Source organism: Manihot esculenta, chromosome 6 (assembly GCF_001659605.2).
Source record: "Manihot esculenta cultivar AM560-2 chromosome 6, M.esculenta_v8, whole genome shotgun sequence".
In the NCBI taxonomy this organism is placed as follows: domain Eukaryota; kingdom Viridiplantae; phylum Streptophyta; class Magnoliopsida; order Malpighiales; family Euphorbiaceae; genus Manihot; species Manihot esculenta.
In genome coordinates this window covers 30,314,651-30,336,221 of record NC_035166.2, presented here as the reverse complement: position 1 = coordinate 30,336,221, position 21,571 = coordinate 30,314,651, and the positions used below count along the sequence as shown (strand labels likewise).

General features: G+C 34.8%; 4 protein-coding genes across 5 annotated transcripts; all 4 read right to left on the bottom strand.

Annotated features, from left to right (window-relative positions):
- Positions 1-642: 642 nt before the first annotated feature.
- On the bottom strand, positions 643-3,023 carry LOC110617985 (vacuolar-processing enzyme). The gene is made up of 9 exons (XM_021760977.2): positions 2,754-3,023; positions 2,491-2,655; positions 2,255-2,411; positions 1,986-2,071; positions 1,694-1,893; positions 1,552-1,600; positions 1,257-1,469; positions 939-1,145; positions 643-851 (listed from the first exon to the last, which is right to left on the bottom strand). Exons 1-9 carry the CDS (start codon positions 2,952-2,954, stop codon positions 708-710), a joined length of 1,422 nt encoding a protein of 473 aa, XP_021616669.2. The 5' UTR covers positions 2,955-3,023; the 3' UTR covers positions 643-707.
- Positions 3,024-4,034: 1,011 nt separating this feature from the next.
- LOC110617170 lies at positions 4,035-5,569 on the bottom strand. Of its 2 annotated transcripts, XM_021759786.2 has the most exons (4): positions 5,474-5,569; positions 5,153-5,368; positions 4,879-5,029; positions 4,035-4,766 (listed from the first exon to the last, which is right to left on the bottom strand). In XM_021759786.2, exons 1-4 carry the CDS (start codon positions 5,525-5,527, stop codon positions 4,249-4,251), a joined length of 939 nt encoding a protein of 312 aa, XP_021615478.1. In that variant the 5' UTR covers positions 5,528-5,569; the 3' UTR covers positions 4,035-4,248. The 2 variants fall into 2 exon arrangements, with proteins under 2 accessions (XP_021615478.1, XP_043813773.1); XM_043957838.1 differs by lacking the exon at positions 5,474-5,569 and having other exon boundaries at positions 4,879-5,052; positions 5,153-5,293.
- Positions 5,570-9,435: 3,866 nt separating this feature from the next.
- LOC110616989 (U-box domain-containing protein 52) lies at positions 9,436-13,220 on the bottom strand. Its single transcript, XM_021759551.2, has 10 exons — positions 12,927-13,220; positions 12,714-12,817; positions 12,513-12,631; positions 12,206-12,432; positions 12,060-12,105; positions 11,682-11,979; positions 11,493-11,594; positions 10,977-11,405; positions 9,957-10,712; positions 9,436-9,851 (listed from the first exon to the last, which is right to left on the bottom strand). The coding sequence occupies exons 1-10, from the start codon at positions 13,096-13,098 to the stop codon at positions 9,768-9,770; spliced, it is 2,337 nt and encodes a 778-aa protein (XP_021615243.1). The 5' UTR covers positions 13,099-13,220; the 3' UTR covers positions 9,436-9,767.
- A 4,843-nt stretch (positions 13,221-18,063) lies between these two features.
- LOC110616990 (pollen receptor-like kinase 4) lies at positions 18,064-20,849 on the bottom strand. The gene is made up of 3 exons (XM_021759552.2): positions 19,868-20,849; positions 19,138-19,743; positions 18,064-19,046 (listed from the first exon to the last, which is right to left on the bottom strand). The coding sequence occupies exons 1-3, from the start codon at positions 20,535-20,537 to the stop codon at positions 18,406-18,408; spliced, it is 1,917 nt and encodes a 638-aa protein (XP_021615244.1). The 5' UTR covers positions 20,538-20,849; the 3' UTR covers positions 18,064-18,405.
- Positions 20,850-21,571: the final 722 nt, after the last annotated feature.

The window sequence follows — 21,571 nt, the reverse complement described above, 5'->3', positions numbered from 1 at the left end:
TTAGTTAATATCAAATTTAAAGGATACTATTTTTTTTTTTTTTTTTTGAAATGTGTAGTTTATATTTTATATAACTTTATAATTAAAATTTATTTATTGTCAACTTATAAAATCCTTTGAAGAAAGATCCTCGATCAGCCTCCATTAGATGCTGCAAGACCAAATCTCACAGCAGCACCCATTCTTCTCCGGCTAAGATTTGGAACCATAGCAAAGAAAAGCGAACCAAACAGAACAACTAAAAATCACCCTCCTGTCCTGAGATAAGGGGAAGGCTACCATCGGAAAACTTTGCTTTTGGTTGCTCATTCAGCTCTGATGAAAAGGGAAACTTATGCTGCCCATTAATTTCATGCATATTCCCATGCCACCTCCAAGCTAAGAAAAAGGACTCTTTGGCAAGAAAAGATAACAGAATTTTTTATGCAAAAGTTAAAAATTTTATAGATATTTTTGTTTCTGATTTTATTTGTTGTCCTCTCACAATCCTTGACGTGGTTTTTGTTTTACGTATGGAAACTCCATGCTCAGATTTAGTCATTCTAATTTCTATATCAGTTCAAATACTAATTAATTTATTCATATTAGATATATAATCTTGAAAGGGCACTGAAATTGTGATCATAATTAATTAAATAGCAAGGCTAATCATTTGCCTAATTGCTTTTGGAGGTGGCTGTCTGCAACAGTAAGACCATTAATTAGATTTATCCATAAAGCATGCAGGCCTGGGTTGATGCCTCTATCATTTGCTCCACACGCACTCCAGCATTGCACATATTAGCAATAGCTCGTGTATATTTCTTTCCATACCATGATAACTGACCACAGCGTTTCTCGTAAGCCTTCACCTGCAAATTATTATTTAAGAGATCAATGGCCTTCAGTTTGTTAACCCACTAAAATAAATACATGGGAAAAGGAGATGGGTCACTTACAAGCATTTTAAGGCAACTCCAATCATCAACAAGAGGTTGGCTAGAAGGTCTAATCAGCGTCAAAATCTGTGAAGCCTTTTTGTCCCCAAACAAAATTTTAGTAATCTGGTTTATGCTGCGGTCCACATGCCTTGTATGAGAAATGATGTCGCGTAGCTTCTTTCCTGCTTCTGCCTTCTCAGTAGACCCTCGAGGGGCTTTATGATACTGTTGATGCAAAAGCTTAGGCAACGTTAAATTTAGTAAATAATACATGCATATTTAATTGTATTCCAAGTAATTATTAATTGAAGAAATACATATAGAGAGAAGCAAAACCTTGAGCCAAAAATGGAGAAGACTCGCATCACGTTGATTAACAACGCTCCAGGAAAAAGAAGAAGAGGTATAATATTGAGGAGTGAGAGTAAAGTTTTGGTTATCAGGGTTAGTGCCCATGTAAACAAAGACTGGATTCTGACTCAGCTTTTTATCTCCATATTGCATTACATGAGAGCGATCAAAGTTGTCAACTGCTGTCCTTCTTCGAACCTAACAATATTGCATTTTACATTTAATTTGCACGGCTCCTTCGGTCAGGTCAGGTCAGTTCAAAAGAGAGAAAAAAACATACCACTTGATATTGCTTCTTCAGAGTTTCCTTGCGTAAATCATGCAAGTCACTGTATAGAAGTTGAAAGTTAAAAAAAAAAAGAAAAAAAATGTTAAATAAATTTGAAGAAGAGGAACAAATGATTGATATATATATATAAAACCTGTCTTCCATCCAAGAAATGCTGAATAAGTCGCCTAAACAAGTGTCATAGTCGGGAGGAGGATATGGATAGTGTCCAGGACAATATGTTCCCCAACTATTCTCCACTGCATTTGAAGCAGTAACTGCATATATGCTTAAATTGCTTGGAAGTAGTCCCTCAAACATGCTCCCAGACTCACATGCTTCAACGTAAATTACCTACACACACACATTTATATAAATTACAAGACAATTAAGTTCAAAACCAGTTTTTATTATTTTGATCTCTATACTAACATATATATACTTACCATGCTTTTATATGTTTTAGAGTGATGCTTCTTTTTCAACACATCTATAAGGTCATTGGCATAGAGATCATCACCAAAGGGCATACCTGCTCATATATACCATACATATTTAACTGTGTTAATGTGTTATATCCTATATAAAAGATCTTTTTTTTTTTTTTTTCGAAATGGGGATTTACCAAGTGAGTTACATATATGTACGTTTAGCCAAAGAGACCAAGTCAGATTTTTAGTTTTTGAAGAATTCATTAATAAATATACTCACTTACCGACTACACCTGCACTGCCATGGTCACTGTAATATATGAAAATATGGTCATTAGGAGCACTATCCACAACTTTTCCACTACCACCAGTGAGAGCAGTTTTGTTTCCCAGAATTACAGCAAATAAGTTGTCAACAGTACAGTTATCTCCAGTGTAATCCTGAGAAATTAAAAAGTATACATATATATGGATGGAGTTTAATTATTAAAAAACAAAATAAATAAAAAGTAAAATGAACCTTGGGAACCCCATTATAAACATCATTCCCATTGGGTTTGTTGATGAGGATGCCAGGCCTTGGATTATTTACGTCAAATGCAATATCATCATACATGAAAACTACGATGTTTTCATCTTTCAACCCTCCTTTCTTAAGAATTTGATATGCATGGCATACATCAGCCTACAAAACCAATAGTTAACAATAATTCTTCATTCACTTAGTTAAAACATTATAATAAGAAGTTGAGAGAAGATATATATATATCATTAATTAGCGACCTGATGCCTATAATTGTCGTAACCTCTGGATCCAGCAACCAAAACAGCCCATCGTTTTCCATCTCCATCTCCATCTCCATGTATGAATTCTGTCACTTTGGATGCGCCTCTGATGATGATTTTTTCACTTCCAACCATGAAACTTAACAATGGAATGATAATGAAGAAAAGGAGGGCCCAGCGAGTACCAGCCGCTACCATTCTCTGATGATTTCAGTACACTGCAACATCAACATGCATCAAAATGAGAATGGGAAGGCCCTTACCACACAAACCTTGAGGGATGTATCAGAAAGCCTTTTAACTTTATTAAGGCTTTATGAGGTTTAGTAATATATATATTTTGGCAAGTTCAGTTACGCATGACAATTCTTCACCTGAAATGTGAACCCCACATCCACCCTGGATTCCATTCATTAATTTGGCACTCCTCATAAACGTGACCATGTACTATATGGAATTATATTACTTATATATTAACATAGTTGTACGTCTGACTAATAAATGCTAATTTTTTTTATATAATTTAATTTCTAATTAAAATAATATTATAAACCTAAATATTAATCATATTATAAAAATAGTAGTTAAAAGTGTTATTATGGGTTAGCTTCATATATCATATATCTATTTACCTTACTAATTTTATTGAAGCAGGGGTTTAAAGAATTGAAGAAAAGAAATAAAATCAGCAAAGAAAAGTTTAGAGGTGACAGATAAGATACCTCTTGAAATACAAGTATTAGATGCACCAAAACACTTTGAATCACAAGCAGCAGCAAGCCGGTGTGTTTAACTTTTGACAAAAAGTGTATTTAGTTCAATAAAAATAAGGCAACGAGCCGAAAAGGATGATATTTTATTTTTTAATAATAATAATAAAAAAAAGCAATAAATGAAGAAGAGAGCTCATATACTTGCGTGACATGTGTCACGTGCCAACGTTGAAGGCACTAATAAAATTTACCAGCTCGAAGCTCAGGACGTAACAAGTGGTATAAATTTAAGATGGACGTCTCAAACGTCCTAGACTGATCCTCTGTGTATAGAATTTTATACCGTCAAAAGGTATTATCAAACTTTGCGACTTCAATCTAGCAGTCGAAAACTCTGATCAAACTTGAAACTTGAATGCAGTAATTCCAGTGCATGTGTATTTATCTTTTGAAAAATAAAAAGAGCAGCAACAGGCAATGACCCGACTTCAACAACTTCAAAATACTCGCAAAAAACGCTCTCTGTGGTATGACCACGTGCTTAAACACCATACGCTCTACCAGCTGAGCTAAGACGGCTTTACATTCATGTTGTTATGCATTACAATATACCTAGACATTATCTGCTTACAAAATCCACGTCCGTTACAGTCCCTACTGCTTATACGATTTACTGTTACACACAGAATAGCACATGCTACATACGCATGCTTAGCCATTACAAAAACACAAAGCCACGCCTACAACCATGTGTGTGTCAGCTTGGCATCACGTTTTCTTCAAGTCCAGCTGCCTTGAAAGAGGGCCCTGGTACCTGCACCCTCTCCAAATGTCTCCACTAAATCAGAACTCGATGGATCTGATTCACATTCTGTCTCCAGCTCCAATCCCAGTTCCTCTTCTATATCATCCGACGCCGATATCAGCAATAATTCGCATCCTTCATAGTTCAACAAGTCCGGGGGATCAGCCGGAATGAACCTTTTGTGGCCAAATTGACCTTGCAGGTGCGCAGGAAACGTGGCCTTGCGCTTGTTCTCAAGTCCTCTGAATTGGGAACTACTTCCTGCTGCTTGCTCCGGGTTCTTTATCTGCAGGATAAAGGAGGCTTGGCGTTCAATGTTGAGCGACTCTTGAGGCTCATTTCCTTTATCTTCTGGTGGCAACTCTAGCCTGTATACCAAATGAGTGTGCATTCTCTTGCCTGGGCTGTGCCTTAGGATGCGATAAACGCCTTCTCCAGCTGCTCTTGCCGGATACTTGTGTCGGTGACCTCTTGTGGAAGTATCATATTCCTCTGAAACCCAAAAACACAAAAATATATATATAGTTGTTTTGAAATCTTAGCTAGTTCGAGACAATTAATTAACTTGACTATGCACTTATGCATATTATATATGGTTATATACCTCCTCCAAGCCCACTCTTGACATCATCTATCTTCGTGGTGACCATGTCTACGAAACCCCAATAAGGTTGGCTTCTTTTACTTGGGTCTGGAAGGCTTTTCCGTCCCATCACAATGAACCGCAGCAAGGGCTCCTCTTGGATGTTCACTTCCTACAATATTTGAGGTGGGTAATCTAAAAGTAATGATCAGTTCTCCAAAACATTACAAGTAAGTCTAATTGAAAATTGATGCCCATATATTAGAAAAAAGAAAAAGAGAAGGAAAAGAATTACCACGCTACCATGTCCACCCTCCTTTCCACTTGCAGTTGGAGAAGCGTCAGTCCTTTTGAGACCCTCCTTGGCATAGTGAGGGTCTTGCTTCTCCTCGACTGATCGCTCTCCGGACTCAGGCCGCAGAACAACGTACAAGCGTTGAACATCATCAGGAGAGTGGGCTTCTTCTTTATCGACTTTTGGCCTGTAGAAGAAGAATATCTCCCCCCTCTCCTACAGTAATTAAAATATATAATTAAAAGGGTAGGGTAGGATGATTATGTTTAATTTCTTACAACTACAGGGAAATGAAATATGTTAATAATACAATTTACAAACCTGAATCTCAAGCTGGGGTTCGCTTCGCGTCTTCACTTCTTTACCTTGTCCCATGAACCTCTTGCAAATTAAGAAGAAAAGAAGAATTAGGGGCGAATCGCCAGTTTTACTTAAAAAAGGAAATCAATTGGACACGTACCCACTTAGAAATACTAGACCAGACGCCTTTTGCTACGCGTAAGACACGTGACGTTCGCTTGCCACGTCCAAAGACGCATAATGGATACGTGTCGGGATAAAACGGGAAAGTTTCCCTGTAGCTTTAATAATAATAAAAATAAGGCCAATTAGTTTCAAAATGCAAAATGTTTGCGTGTTTATTTTAGTGTTTCAATTTTAATAAATTAAATTAATTTTTACAATCATATTTAGGGGAGATATATAATTACTGAAATGACTTACTGTGTGTTATTTTTAAATATCAAAAGTAAATACTTTTGGATATATATGTATTAGTAATATTTTCATTTCTATTCCTTCGTTTCTCCGTAGCTTTGGCTAAAACATGAGTTTAAAATCTCCTCTGTTCCAACTCCAAGAAACATCCAAAGACTCTCTAAAATTTCTGCAAATTTATAAACACTCATCAACTTGGTGGAGTTTTCATTGTCGACCTCACAAGACGAATCTTTGCCTGAAGGAGCAAAAGGCTATTATTGATATTCTTCCTGAGAAAAATCTCTTTCCTGAAGATTGCATATGATCTGGGACACCCATCAATTGGAGGGTCATTGTTTCATTCAGGATGGGGCTCTATTACTGAAACTCTAGAATTTGGTCACAAACTTGTTTTGTTGCCATTTATCATTGATCAGCCATTGAACGCAAAGTGTTTGGTTGAGAAGGGTTTGGATGTGGGAGTAGAAAGTAGCGAAGATGGATCATTTAGCAAGAACTACATTGCCAAGGCTTTGAGGCTAGCCATGGTGCTTGAGGAAGGAAAAGAATTGAGGGCACATGCAAGCGAAGCTGTATGGATTTTTGGAGACTAAAATTTACATCAGGATCATTACAGAGGAAGAAATCAAATACCTTTACTGCAGAAAATAGAGTAGGATGTTTTAATTTAGAGTTTTCTATTAATGTAAAATAGAAATATTATCGATATATTTTATAGTTAAGAAGTAATCGTAAGTGTATAAAAGTGATTCACTTTTAGTATTTAAAAATATTACATAATAAATTATATCGGGAACGACATATTTTTTTAAATAAAATTTTAAGTTAAAATAAAATATTTAAAATTTTAATTTTAACTTAATTTATCTAAATTAAAATATTAAAATTAAATTATCAAATCACCTAAATTTGTAATTTTTTAAAGAGGAATTGACTAAAAATAATATCATTAAAATTAAGGCTAACAAATATTTAAAATTCTAATGCCTGTGATATTAAAAAGAATGTTGATAAATGGACAGTATTTTTTGTTCGAGTAAAGATAATTTAAGTAACTTTTAAAAGAAGATGACTTTTTCTTATAATTTTGATATTTCGGATTCAAGAATGGTTCAAGTATTTTTTTTTTTAAGTTTAATTTTTATTTTTTTTTTATTATTTTTTAGGAGGGTAATCAATGCATTGTGCCTAAGCCCCTGTCATACTCGTATTGACAATATGTACGACATATTGTATTCTCTTTTTTTTTCAGCAATTTAATTTCATTCGGCACTATTTAAATACGATATCAGATATTGTGGGATTTGATTTTCCAAGGAGATCGATGTATATTTAGGCTAGGATCCCGCAGGCAAATTCAAGTCCAATCCGACTTGTGTAGACAGGCTTTGGATCGATATGAGGCTTAGAGTCGTGTACTCGGCTCTCGTTAAGCTCTGACCCGGCTCTTTTCGTTTGGGCTGCCTCAAGTCCAGACATTCAGAATATAATAGTCATCAAGTGCCCCTTTACCCGCTCATTAATTATTTCATGATTTATGAAGGGGTAAATTTCAAGATTTCAATTATTATCATGTGACTCTAGAAAAATTCTGTCAAAACATTATTTTTCTATCTTTTCTAATTTTAAATTTTTATTTTCGCTCATTGCTCAGCCTCTTGCGCTGCTTCTGTTATTTTACACCCTCTCTTTCCTATAATCTCGATTCTCCGATTTTGGGTACGTTTCGCTCCTTTCATGGCTTTTACTAGGATTTCCGAGGTGGACAGTTTAGTCTCTTCTATCACTACTTATTCTTTTTTCCACTATTTCTCTTGCAACCTCGCTGATACCTCTATTTTTAAGATTAGGGTTCCCTTAGCTAATGAGCGCATCGTTCTTCCCAACCCATGCCGGAAGGCTTGATAGATGCTTAATAGGGGTGTGAGCTGAAAGAGAGCTCAGAAATTAGCTAGAATATTGACCTCTCCTAAGAGGAGATACCTCAGGGTTGTAATGAATTTCCTAGGTTAAGCCTTATAGATTAGATCTGCCTTTTTCGACTGACCTCTAAAAAAGAAATATGATGTCGAGAAGTGCATGTTCATGTCCAACCTACGGGAGGATTGTCAATAAGTTGGTATCTTTAATTTTCCTTTTGTGCTTTTCTTTTGTCATTTTGAGTCCTGATTGAATTGGTTCTTCTTTTTCAGCCTCCTACGTGTTAATGGGCAACATTAAAGCTCCCTACTTCACCCTATCCAGGGAGAGCATAAAAGACACCTTAGCTGCTTTCAAGGTCAACAAGTCTGTCTCTAATATGGCTAAAAAAGGTTTTCCAAGTTGCGACTCCAGCGTCATCAGCACGCCCTTCTGCTTGCGCTGCTGCACCTTCATTAGTTTTGGTGCCAATATCATAGGGCTCCCATTCTGCGGTCTCCAGAATGTCGATCCTTTCCAAGACGCCGGCCTCCTCTAAGGCTCCATCTCTCCAAAGGAGGTTCCTAATGAGCCAATTGTGGTCAGTGAGTCACTAGAAAGTAGCTCGGAGAAGGGCACTAGGTCTCCCCCTTAAACGTTTCTCCTATCAGGGTTGTGGTGATATCAAGGCCATGTTCTGGAGTTTTTGATCAGACAAAGAGGTTTGGGGCATGGTCTCGGTCGAGTTTAATGAGGGGTTTAGTAATGTTTGTGATGGGTTTACTAGTGTTGTTAGGCTAGAAAATGAGAACAATAGACTTTCCTAAGTCGAGCTCAGGTCGTTCTGGGTAATTCTTGTATGGTTTTCGTTGGAGTTTGCCATATGGATCTCAGTAGGTGAATAGGAATGAAAACTTCGATGACGATAAGATCTACTTCGTTTCTACAGATAGTGCCAATTGATGTCTGAAATCCAAGAATGGGTTTAGACTAAGTATATTTTTTGCAATCTTGGTTTCTATTCTCCCTTGTTTCTTTATTCTCCCTTGTTTCTTTATTCTCCCTTTTTTTTGTCCTTTTGAGACTTGTAATCACCGTACTTGTACCCCTCTGTCATACTTATGCTAACAGTACATACGGACATACTATGTCATTTTCTCTTTCTCTCTTCTAAATAGCCATTTAATTCCATCTGATATCACTTAATATGATCTTGAGTATCACGAAATCTACTTTTCCACAAAAGCTAACAGGTATTTGGGGCTAGGATCCCACGGGCAGGTTTAGGTCCAGTCCGACTTGTGTGGATAGGTCCTGTGTTGATATGAGACTTAGAGTCATGTATTGAGCCTTTATTGAGTTCTAACTCGATTCTTTTAATTTGGACTACCTCGTGCTCTGGTATCCGGAACCTAGTAAACATCACATATTATCAAACATTTGATACATAAATTTAGAACTATTTTTTTTCAATGTAAGTAAATAAAAAAATCATTTTTTTAAAGAAATATTTAGTGAAAAGTATTTTTTGTGAAAACATATTTTTTATATAATTTTTTTTTTGCGCAAAGAAAACGAAGCTAGGATAAATTTATGTGATTAGTGTACAGCACTAGTCCAAAATTATATACATGTTTATTCTCTAAACCAAGATCCTTACCTGAATTAACAAAGACCCAGCCTTGACACATTTATATATTAGTACAAATTAAGCTACTTTTGAAGATAAATATAAAAATTAGACGAGTGAATTGCTGAAACCACAGACGGTCCATAATTCAGCTCATATATATTTAATATCCACGACCTTACCCACTTTGCAATTCACTCATCATTCACCCATCCAAATTAAGTGACAAAGAGCAAACAAGTATAAACACAATATAACCAGCAGAGGCCAAAAGGAATTCAAAATCACATATGTACAAGAAACCAAAACTTTGCGCAGCCCCAACACAGGTAGGTATACCACAAAAACATATCGAATTGGCATGTATTAGGTTCCTTCTGCAAGCGATGATGTGCTTGATTGGCTCTTTACGCTTTCTGAATGTCCAATTAAAGGATCGCTCATCACTTCCTGCACGTACAGAGTACAACAAATTCAAACTATCCTTTAGTTTTGGATCTTTTACTAGCACCTGCAATACTTCATTACTTGAAACTTATTTTCTCATACACTGACCTGTGACGTGGATGTATAGCTATGATGAGGGGATTGGCATGCACTTTCCATCCACATCAATTGATTCATATTGGCTTGGGCATAAGTCCTCAATTTATCTAGCTCTGGTAACACTACCTTGCCAAGATCTGGCCTGTCTTTCCGTCTCAGCTCTGCACATTGCAGTGCTAGCTTTGCAAAGGTTAAAGTCTCTTCAAGTGGCCAATCGGGCACTGCTGGGTCTAGAATCTCTCTAAATACCCCATTCTCAATTGATTGCTCCACAATGTGGGTCAAACCCATTGGTGGCCTCGCTGTTATTATTTGGAGAAGCATGATTCCTAGGGAATATACATCAGATTTTACGCCTAGCATGCCTGTTTGTTGGTATTCTGGATCGATATAGCAAAATGTCCCTGCAGTTGAGGTCATGTGGTACTGTGTTACGTTCTCCGCTATTGCTGGGACAAGTCTGGCCAACCCCACGTCGCTTATCTTACACACATAGTTGTGATCTAGCAAGACGTTGTCCGGCTTCAGGTCACGGTGCACTAGCGGTTCTGGCTTCGTCTGGTGGAGAAACAGCAGGCCTGTGGCAATTTCTGCAGCAATTCGGAACCTCAATTGCCAAGGAAGGACTGGGGTGTCCCCTTTTCGGAATAGACAATCATCTAAGCTTCCATTAGCCATGTATTCATAGACTAGAACCCCATACTCTGGGACGGCTCCTAGGAGGAGTACCATGTTGGGATGTCGTATTAAGCTAAGTACTTCCACCTGCATATTCCATTACATAATTAGTACTAAGTCAAACATACAGCTAAACTCTGATCTTCCTTTCTTAAAGTTTTCCAAATCAGATTGCTAGCTGATACAGAGTTTTTGCAACTCTATGATTTACTTTTTTTTTTTTTTAGGTGTTGCCCGGATGAAACCAAATCTTCTCACCTGGGCGTAAGCTATCTTTTCTACCAGTTTCAGTTCAGGCCATTAACCTTTTGATTTATCGGTTATTACTAAATAAATATCTGCTTTCCTTACCTCTCTCTGAAATTGCGACCTGCCTTGGGCGGCGTCTGGACGTAATACCTTCACTGCAACTTGTGTATGCTCAAGATGGCATTTGTAAACTGGGCCATAACCTCCTTCTCCAATCTTCCGTGCTGCGGAAAAGTATTCCGTTGCCTCTTCAATGTCCTCAATGTTGTATCTTCTGTACCTGACATCTTGTTGAGCAAGAGCTTCCATTACCTTCTTCATTTCCTCCGCTTCTTTTAGGGCTTTGATTTCTACGGTCAGTCTCTTTTGTGCTTCCAATTCTGCTAGCTTTTTAGCGGCTTCAGCTGCTTCCATAGCTGCCTTGCACCTGTCTTTTTCTTTCTCTGCAGCTGACAGAGCTGCTTCTTCAGCAACTTTGGCCTCTTCCAGTTTCCGTTCTTCTTCCTTTCTCCAGCGGTGCAGTTCCATCGCCTATAGGAGTGTGACATTTCACGATTGGTAATCTGCTTCTTCTTCTTCTTCTTCTAATTTGCAAGTAAACATGAGTTGTGATGTTACCTTTTGTTTTGCTGTGAGAGCTTCTTTGCATGCAGTGCTGTACATGTCCATGGTTTGCTTCAGCTCTAGTTTTAGCCTTCGCATCTCGGCTTCCATATCATCCTGCATTTGAGGGAAACATAAATATAAGCCAAAGAAATTTGCAACCAACTGTTTTTGAATTGAAATCAGTTGAAAATGGATCCATACCAAGTTTTGTGAAGAACCAGAAAACGATGTTCTTGCACTATCATGCGAAAAGGATGAGAATTCATGGAGAGAAGAAAGGTCATTGAACTTTTGTCCAGAACGAATTGATCCGAAGCTAGTCTCAGAGCTAGTAGAAAGGCGTGCATTTAGGCATGAATCGATGAAATCTAAGGCGACAGAAGACGATCGGTCAGTGCTAGGCCTGCCGGAGCTGACGAATGAAATATCGGGATCAGACTCCATGAGTTCAGCAAAAGATTTGACATTGAAAGCTCGTCCAGCTCTTTCAAAAGGAGATCTGATGGATTTGCAAAGTTTTAGGGGGGAGTGTGTGTTTAGATATAAGAAATAATTAATAAAAAGTGAAGAAAGACTTACTTGAAGGATTCATCGAGTGACATGCGAGGCTTGACCGGCGTCCTTTCTGCGTATGTAGAGAGGAGAGGATAGAACGGAGGAGGAGTTAATGAAAAGGGCATAAAAGTGAATGAGAGGTTGAAACATGAAAGAAACAAATATCAAACCTCTGATACTGCCGCTGTGGAGGGAAAGAGATGTGTCTTGAGGAGGAGTAGAAGGAGCATCATTTTGCTTGTTTAGGACTTGAATCTGATCTCGAAGTGGGGAAGCATAAGGAGCTGCACGAGAAGCATGTCGCATTGAAGAAACCTTTCCTTTGGAGACGACATATACATTGCAGAAATCGGGTGCCCCTTTTGATACGCTGCTGGGGATGTCTGCCTTGAATTTTCTGCTTCCACAAACATAAAAGAATATAACATTCTGTTTGGTACATAGCAATTTAGGAAAACGTAAATGAAATGAAATTACCTGATAAATCCATGCTTGGAGGCACCAATCACCAAATTCTCGATTGCGGAATAGGAAACGTATTCGGTGAGGCCTTTAACAACATCGTAGTCCTCCAAAACAACATCAAGGCATTGTACCTGATGCAAAACAACCAAGTATATATAAATTATAAAGAGAGGAGAAACGACAGAGATGGATGGCAGTGATTTCTAAACCTACATCCTTGCGGGTGCAGTAGCAACGAAATGAGAGGAAGAGATCCTTGGTAGCCTTGTCAAGTTGGTTCTTCCCAACTGCATTGATCTCACCACTATGTCCATGCCCTGCACATTACCAATCTTAATCTTAATTTTAATTTCTCTTACCCTCAGAAATAGCATATTTGGGGAATTTGCTTGGGGGGAAATTTTAAAAAAAGAAAAAAACCCCTACCATGTGATGCAGCCTTTTGAAGAACATGGATTAAAACTACAGTTTGGCCCCTGGATAACAGATTCTCAAGAGCCCATTTCAAAGCATTTTGGCTGCTTTTGTCCTTATCAATTGCTACCGCAACCAGCGCATTTCCTCCCTTCTTTGATCCATTTGCTTTTGGAAGCCACATTTCATTTGTCTCTCTTTTTCCTTTTCTTTTTCTTCTTTTGCTTTTTGTTTTTCGCTTCTTAGAGAGGAAAAAAATAGAAAGCTTGGATTGAGGATGGTCAGAGGTTGTGGCTCTCAAATTTGACTATTGACAGATATTCGACAAATTGATTAATCCCATTTTAGTCTTTCTTTTAGTGGAATAGTCCCATTTTAGTTTTTGAAATATAAGAGAATCCGCAAGTGTCTCTTTATTTACAAAATTGGGCTATATTTAATCATTTCCATGGTCAACAAATTTATTTTTGGCCAATTGGATTGGTGCATATATATCATTCCAATTTGAATATAGACAAACTTATATTTTCCAAAAAGATTTTTTTTAAAAAACTTATCTACCCATGCTCAAAGCATTCTCTGATCAGCATAATTGGCAATTCAGCCCCTAATTTTTGTATATCAGTACTGCACAAGTTCAGACAGGTTTCCACCCTAAATTTCCTCTTCCCAAGGGCCCAGCATTACATCTATAAGCTCTAAGATTTCATCCCTGTTTGATGATTCTGCAGCATATATAACCTTCACCTGGACTTTCCACAGTCTAGTTTCATTATGCATGAGCTTCTCTGTTGCATCTCACGATCACGATTCGTCTTTCCAAAATTAATGTTGTTCTTTGAGTTGCATAAGTCTTCTTGACACCGCGTATTAGTCCCTGTGTTTACCAATGTTCCTCATCATGGATTCCACATAGTCCATGAAGTTCATGCACCTGCAACATTATTATTGATCTCAAGCTCAGAACCTTTAGAAACATCGATCAATTGAGCCTGTCTTCTTCATGTTTTAACATGTCCTATTCTCATGTATCACAAGGCTTAACCAACCCCTCCGTTAAGTTCTTTTGTATATCTTGTCTGGGTTGTACACTGAATATTTTTTCCTCCTAAGTAAGTTCTCAGAAAATGCATCGTGTGTTTGTATATATATATATATATATATACTGGTCAAGTTTCAGATATGTACAGTCTTTTCAATTTCATATCCTAGAGAGAACTTTTGCTCGTATGATCCAAATACCAAATGCTCTACTCCCACTTGCTAAGTCACAGCTGATTCAAGAATCGGTTGCACTCACCTGTCAGAATTTATGATGACATGGTTATATGGTATATGTGCAAGTTTACAGTCTGTCAACCAGTCAAAGATTTATCAATCAAAATCAATCTGCAAGTTATCATACGATGGAAACTAATAAGACCATTGAAGGCAGAGCTACTACCTGAAAGGCGACAGTGCTCTATCTGAACAAAAATATTTTACAGCACCAAATACTCCGGCATAAATTCTCTGCGCCAACTGATAGCATTCTCCAGAACAACTCAAAATCTCAAAACATTATTATTCAAACATATATAGCTTTGTGTTGTTTTGAGATGGAGATAGAAGCCAGCATTATATTAAGAACATCACTGAGAAGTAGACAAATAGTATCAAACAAATGCCTTGATAGAGAAGTTCGCACATCAAGATAGAAGCCAACGTTATATCAGATGAAGATACAAGCTAACATTGTGTATGATATCGAGATCGAAGCGGCATTATTTTCAAATCTGTTAATCGCACGCCAAGTATAGTGCTTGAAATAACTTTTTTCTCTTTGCATAGATTTTGAAGAAAATAAACAGTGTTGTTGAATATTTTAATTTGTTGACTTCTCATGGTGATGATTATTCAATCAGTGTAAGAAAATGAAATGTGATTATTTGATCATAGCATAGGATTCTCACTTTGGTTTCATAACAGGGCAATATACTTATCCCCCATACTGTTGCCTTGTTAAATGATTGAAAGATAATATTGTTAGCCCTTGGATTTTAGCTTCACCTCTTGTCTTTTCCAAAATGTTATTGTCTTATAATTGCTTTAGCCATATAGGGAAATTAAATTATATATGTGGAGATGTGAGAGAATTGTTCAGCCTAGCTTTAAGTACAAGGTGCAGATTGAGAGAACGGCAAGGTGAGCTTGCACGTAAGGGTCTGAATAACAGTATGAGAATCTGAAGAGAACAAGTGCAAAAGGCATATGGAGGAAATATGCCCATCTAAGCTAAAGACAAAGCCATATGCCAAGTCAAAACCCTTTCAAGTCCAAGCCCCAAAAAGTCTGCCAGCTTTTCAGCTTGGAGAAAATCACAAGAAGCAAGGATGGGATGCAGTATCCTGGGATCCTTCCATTTTAAACACTCCATTGGTAAGAAGTTTTACTGGAAGCAAAGAGTATCAGACAGGTTCTGAAAAATCAGCGGAATCTGAAAGCATTGTGCCTTTCTCCTCCATTGAAAAGCTCAAGATTGACGCATTAAGCCCAGCGGAAATCCTTGGCTTCCTCGCCGCACTTTTGAATGCGCATAAGGCAACATTTGCCCTTCAATCTCCGTGCAATCCATTTCACTATTCAATGAACAGTAATTAAAATTGTTGTACTCCCTCCCGTAATTTTTGTGATTTTACTTTTTGAGGCGTAATAAAAAATATAATTTTTTTTATTAAATTTTTAATTATACTCATTCTAGATACATTAAATTTTATTAAATATTAAAAAATATTTTAAAATATTTATTAAAAATAAAATAAAATGAAAAAAATTATGAAATAGGAGAAATATTAAATTATTTTAATAAAATTTCTATTAGTAAAAAAAATTGTAGCAGTAATTTAAGTTATTAACGTTAAAAAAAGCCTTCAGTTCTAATAATTATGGAGTAGTATTCTATCTTTCATTAACAATATACTTTAAATTGTTGTGTACCTACGTTGTCAAAAACCTTAAAATTTAAATTCAAGGTTTTTAATATAATATATATATATATATATATAGTTGAATTCTAAAATAAATTATAAAAGGATTAAAAATGGTATATCTGAATTCTAAAATAGATTATGAAGAGATGGACAAATAGCATATTTAGATTTATATAATTATGTTAAGTGTTATTATTAAATTTATATATTTATGTCAAGTGACATATAATATATATTTTATTTTTATTTTTATTTTTAAATTATATTTTTATATTTATTAACATTATTAATTAATATATTTATAATAAATGAAATTTATTATTTTTATTATCATAATTTATATATGACTTTTTAATTTTCTATCAATACTACTTTTTAATTTTTTACTGTGATTATTAGTATATATGGCTTTTTAATTTTTTATAACTTTTTAAATATAATATATTAATCATGATAAAATAAAAATTTTAATATATATTTTATTTTTATTTTTAATAATAAATAAATTATAAAAAATTATAATTGATATTATATATTTTTCATTTATTATATGAATAATAACGAATATATGGAAAATTGCGAATCTACCTTACGTCTGCATAACCATGCTATATGGTATAAATTTATAATTTTTTATATATTTATAATTTTATTTTTACATAATAATAATTAATAAATATTAAATACAATTTATTACTTTTATCATTATTATTAATGTATAACTTTTTATTTATTACAATTTATTATATTGATAGTTATTAACTTTTTGATTTCTTACTATTTTTTAATATAATATATTAGTAATATTGTAATAAAAATTTTATTATATTTCATTAATAAAAAAATTATTTCATTTTTTATTTTAATAATAAATATAATGTTAAAAATATATTTATAAAAATTGAATAATTATCATATGAAAAATGTTTAAATAATAAAAATAAATGACTGTTAAATAAATAAATAAATAAATATATTTGTTTTTTTTACTACATTATGTAAGTTTATTGATTTAACAATTTTTTGAAATCATATTTAATATAAATTTAATTAATAAATGTTATATTTTTTTATTTCTTTAATATAAATAATTATATAGAGTAAATATATATAATTAATTAAAATTATTATAAAAAATATTAATTATGATAAAATATAAACAATTAAAAAAAATTAATAGAGCTAATAGTATAAAATATTATCAAATTAAAATTTTTTCAATTAAAATAATTTATAAATAAATATATAATTAAAATTTAATAAAAATAAAATAATCTTTGTAATACAGGTTATAAATTTTGAACTACTATATTATTAAATTTTAATTATTATAATTTATTATATTAATAATTATAATAATTTTAAATTTCATTAACATAATCTCCTTCACAACAAGACTATCTCTTTTCTGTTCAATTAGCTCAGAATCTATTTCTTTTAGTTTCAATTAGCTCATATTTTAAATTTTTGTTTATTATTCTCTTGTATTTAACAATAGAAGTTGAATGAAAATTATTTAAATATTAAAATTTTTTAATTAAATTGATTCTGTTTTTCCATTACCCCTACCACTACCCACTACTATTAAATTTTAATTTATTAAATATTAATAATATATGATAATAAATATTAAAATTTTTAATTTTTTTTGATACAATTATTAAATCTGTTGATACATGATTTTATTTTTTATTTAAAATTTTTAAATTTATTACTCTAAAATTAAAAATTATACATATTAATTAAATTTTTAATTCCCCTCTATAATTATTATTATTATTTATTTTATAACAATACATTGTATATAAAATAGTTTTGATACCCGCGTAATTTGCGGGCAAACGATGTGAAGTTGAACTTTTTATAATTATTCTTAAATAGCCAAATCATCACAATTTTGTAATCCTCTTTATTTTCACTATAAAATATGTGAATCCCTTGACGATAAAAAAAGTTCAACAGGACAAAAAAGAGAGGATAAAAAAAGCTAAAAACCCCAAGTAATTCATTCCAAAATTGAGAGAGTGACTGAATGAGTACGAAGCTCAAATCTAATATTGCTACCTTTTTTTTTTTTTTTTTTTTTTGTGCTTTTCACAAAGATGCATTGTGAAAATTTGAAAAACAAAAAAAGAAAATAGAAAAGAAGAAGCGGATCAGAGTAACCACAAAGGAATTGATTGAATTCTGACAACCAAGGAATCGTTGATCCACAAATATACAGTGTCATGGGAGAGAGATAAAGCTAAGACGATGAAGATTTGATTTTGTATATGTGGGTTTGTTTCTCATGTAGCTTTTCCAATCCAAAATTAACAAAACGGCCACGCACCATACTGTTATCAGGATCAGCTTCCTCCACTTCAGGCTCACAAGTATTTTCCCCATGCCTTGCCCTTAGCTTAGAAGGAAGCCTGTGAAGGTGAAACCTCTCGTCTCTGTGACACCCATTTTTATAATATAAATTTTTTTAATTATTTTTTTCTGAAACTTCCTCTTTCATTGCTTTCTTTCTTTGCCAGTCATCGATCCACAGTGTAGGAAATCCCATCCCCGTTGCCTCTTACAGTAACATTGAGATCTTCATCGCCATCTCCTTCTCTCAACTGTTCAATCTTCTCAACCACTTCTTTGATGTCCAATCTGCTCTCTACATCCCGTTCGCAACAGCTCAACCCAATCTTCAAAAGATTAATCATCTCGCCTTTGCTATCTTTTGTTCCCTTCATTTCTTTGTCGAACACTTCGCTTGTTCGTTTCTCCTTAACCATTTTGTTAACCCACGTTGCTATATCTGCACTACTATCGTATCCCGGCGTTAGATAGTTCTCCGGAAACTTTCCCGTTAATATCTCCAATATCAGTATGCCGAAGCTCCAAATGTCAGTCTTGTTGGATGTTCGGCCAGTTTCTGCGTACTCGGGTGATTTGTAAGCAATCATTAGATTGTGGGCCTGTTGGGGGTTGATTACTGGCCTTAGGGTATAATCTGTCAACATAGGTTCCATGGACGGACCTAGAAGCACATTTGAAGATTTCAGGTGACCATGGGGAACTAATATAGGAAGCTCACTGTATACATATGACAATCCTTTGGCCACGCCTTTGATAATTCTCAACCGGGTTGGCCAATCAAGCCCTTGCTTTTCAAGGGAATGGTTACCTAAACAGGACAAAAGGCTCTTAGAGATGAACTTAAATAAAGTAACGCATGAAATTCGCAAGGGATAATAAAGAATTAAAAAGGAATTTACCATGAATGTGACTGGCCAAGCTACCATTCTCAACAAACTCATAAACCAAAAGCTTCTCTTCCCTCCGATAGTAGTACGCTGTGAGACGCAGCAAGTTTGGATGCCTCAACCTCCCCAGCCTTCTCATATGCTCATGAAACTCTTCCCTACCTACATTGTTCATATGCCTGTACCTCTTAACAACCAAAGCCAGGCCACCCCCTACGGCAGCCTTGTATGAGGACCCAAATGTCCCGCTCCCCAAGACTTCTGCTGAAGCTCTTAGCAAGTCGTTCAAATCAAACTTTTGAATATCATCTCTCACGAATGATAGCATATCAGACCTCCTCGAGTGTGCCGCACCCTGTGCCGGCACTTCACCTTGCACTTGGTGTGCTACGTAGGAAGGTGCAATTTTGTTGGAGTTGGTAGATAATGATGGTTTCATCCCTAACTGTGGGCTGCGCCTTTTCCGTTGGAACACAACCAAAGCCACTGCCATGAGCGCTAGTATTATTAGTAGGAGGATTACGATGATTATGATTTTCGAAGTGTTGCTCTTTCTCCTGAAAATTGTTATGGGCGAACTGCATGAAAGTAGAGGCGCCCCACACAGATCTTTGTTGCCTGACATTGAGATTTAAGGAATATTACACTTTGTTATGGAAATATATAATTTTGATGCAGAATTAAAAATTAATGATCATGTGAATTGGAAAATTAGGAAGATATAAAGAAAAGGGGAAAATACCTGAAAAGGACTCGGGACTCATCTTGCTGAGGGTTTCAGGGATAGGACCCACCAATAAATTGCTAGCTAGATTTACTGTCTTCAAACGCTTTTGTGGAAAATTAGGAATGTGACCTTGGAGTTGATTCCCTTCGAGTCTCAACTCCCTAAGCCTAGGCAAGGCAGAAAGGGAGCGAGGAATATGACCAGTAATCTCATTATTTGCTATGAACACCCTCTTCAAGGAACCCATGCCTTGAAAGGCATCGTCTGGAATCTGTCCTGAGAACCTGTTATTGGATAAGTACAAGGCTTTCAATTTGCCAAGTTTGTTGATACGAGGAAGTGCGCCAACGAATTGATTGTTCATAAGGCTTAAAGTCCGAAAGTGAGTCAAGTGAACAAGAGAATCGATATCAATCATGCCATTTAATCCCATGCCTTCGAGTTTTAAACCCCAAATGGTTCCGTTCAAACAAATGACGCCAATCCAATTGGAGCGATTCCAATCACAGGGTTCAACAGAGGAATTCCAATTGCGGAGAGCCGTGTTATTTCCAAGAGCTTCCCTAAACTTCAAGAGAGGAGTATGATCAATCGCACCAAATGCGACGATTGCAAACGATAGTAGGAGCAATAATGTTGAAGTGGTTTTGCGCGCAAGCGTAGGTGCGTGCGCGCCCATTGGCATTTGGAATTAGGCCAAAGCGATTAGAAAAAGGAAAATGAATCAGCAGCAGTCTGTGTGATGGATTTGGGAAAGGAAATGAAAAGGGAAAGAGATGAACAAGAACAGGCTTACAAAATGCTATGTGATGCAAAGAATGATAGAAGATGGTGTTTAGCGAATGTAACATAAAAAAAATCATGAGCAACAAAAGAAAAGAAAAAGAAAAATCAAAAGCGATTGAGTTATGAAAATTGGGTTGGTTTGACACGAGAAAGGAGTTAGCGTACTAGAGGTGGAGCAGAGCAGAGTGCGGGAGAGATCCAAGGGCGGCCCTTGAATTTCTTCTAACTTTTAGTTCTCATATGTTAATTTGGGTTTGGTTTTCCAATTATAGGCTGTAGTTTAATGTTGTAGTGTTCTCTTTTCATCCTCATTACTTAATATGTATATACTAGGTGGGATCTCTGTTGAATTACTTATTTATTATTAATTACTTTAATAATATTAACCAATCTTTATTTTAATAAATTTTATATTATCTCAAAATAATAAACTTAATTTTGGATCTCATATATTTAATGTTTTTTTTTCTACTAATAAATAAATATTATATTATTTTTTTAATATCTCCTTGTTCGAATTACTAAATTATTTTTTTCTTAAATCATTATTAAATTATTTTTGTAGAATAATATATCTGACAATATTCTATCATTGAAGGTAAATATATATTTATTTTTTAAAATATAATAAATTTATTTTGTCATACAAATAAATTAAAATTTATAAAAGTTATTTATTTTATATTATAAATTTATGTGATTTACTTTATAAAATAATTATTTTATAATAAAATATATGAATATGAAAAGTTTGCTCTCCTAATCCAGACCTAAAAATTTGCACAAAAATATGAATTTAATACTGATATTAAAATAAAAAATAGTAAAAAACCTATAATGAACTTTAACAACATGAAAATAATATGTGAATGCTGCAAGCGAACTCACCCACGTAAGCAGCGTTTACAGAAATAATCATATTGCAGAGCAAAC

Coding starts and splice junctions, on each gene's coding strand:
- LOC110616989 (XM_021759551.2), bottom strand. CDS start 13,098: ATGTGGCTTCCAAAAGCAAATGGATCAAAGAAGGGAGGAAATGCGCTG. Junction 11,595..11,681: donor CTGGTTCTTCACAAAACTTG/GTATGGATCCAT, acceptor CCTCAAATGCAG/GATGATATGGAAGCCGAGAT. Junction 9,852..9,956: donor GCTATACATCCACGTCACAG/GTCAGTGTATGA, acceptor CTGTACGTGCAG/GAAGTGATGAGCGATCCTTT.
- LOC110616990 (XM_021759552.2), bottom strand. CDS start 20,537: ATGCCAATGGGCGCGCACGCACCTACGCTTGCGCGCAAAACCACTTCA. Junction 19,744..19,867: donor GAGTCCCGAGTCCTTTTCAG/GTATTTTCCCCT, acceptor TCTCAATGTCAG/GCAACAAAGATCTGTGTGGG. Junction 19,047..19,137: donor CTTGGCCAGTCACATTCATG/GTAAATTCCTTT, acceptor TGTCCTGTTTAG/GTAACCATTCCCTTGAAAAG.
- LOC110617985 (XM_021760977.2), bottom strand. CDS start 2,954: ATGGTAGCGGCTGGTACTCGCTGGGCCCTCCTTTTCTTCATTATCATT. Junction 2,412..2,490: donor TTTATAATGGGGTTCCCAAG/GTTCATTTTACT, acceptor TTAATTTCTCAG/GATTACACTGGAGATAACTG. Junction 852..938: donor GGAGTTGCCTTAAAATGCTT/GTAAGTGACCCA, acceptor AATAATTTGCAG/GTGAAGGCTTACGAGAAACG.
- LOC110617170 (XM_021759786.2), bottom strand. CDS start 5,527: ATGGGACAAGGTAAAGAAGTGAAGACGCGAAGCGAACCCCAGCTTGAG. Junction 5,030..5,152: donor AGGGTGGACATGGTAGCGTG/GTAATTCTTTTC, acceptor CAAATATTGTAG/GAAGTGAACATCCAAGAGGA. Junction 4,767..4,878: donor CAAGAGTGGGCTTGGAGGAG/GTATATAACCAT, acceptor TTTGGGTTTCAG/AGGAATATGATACTTCCACA.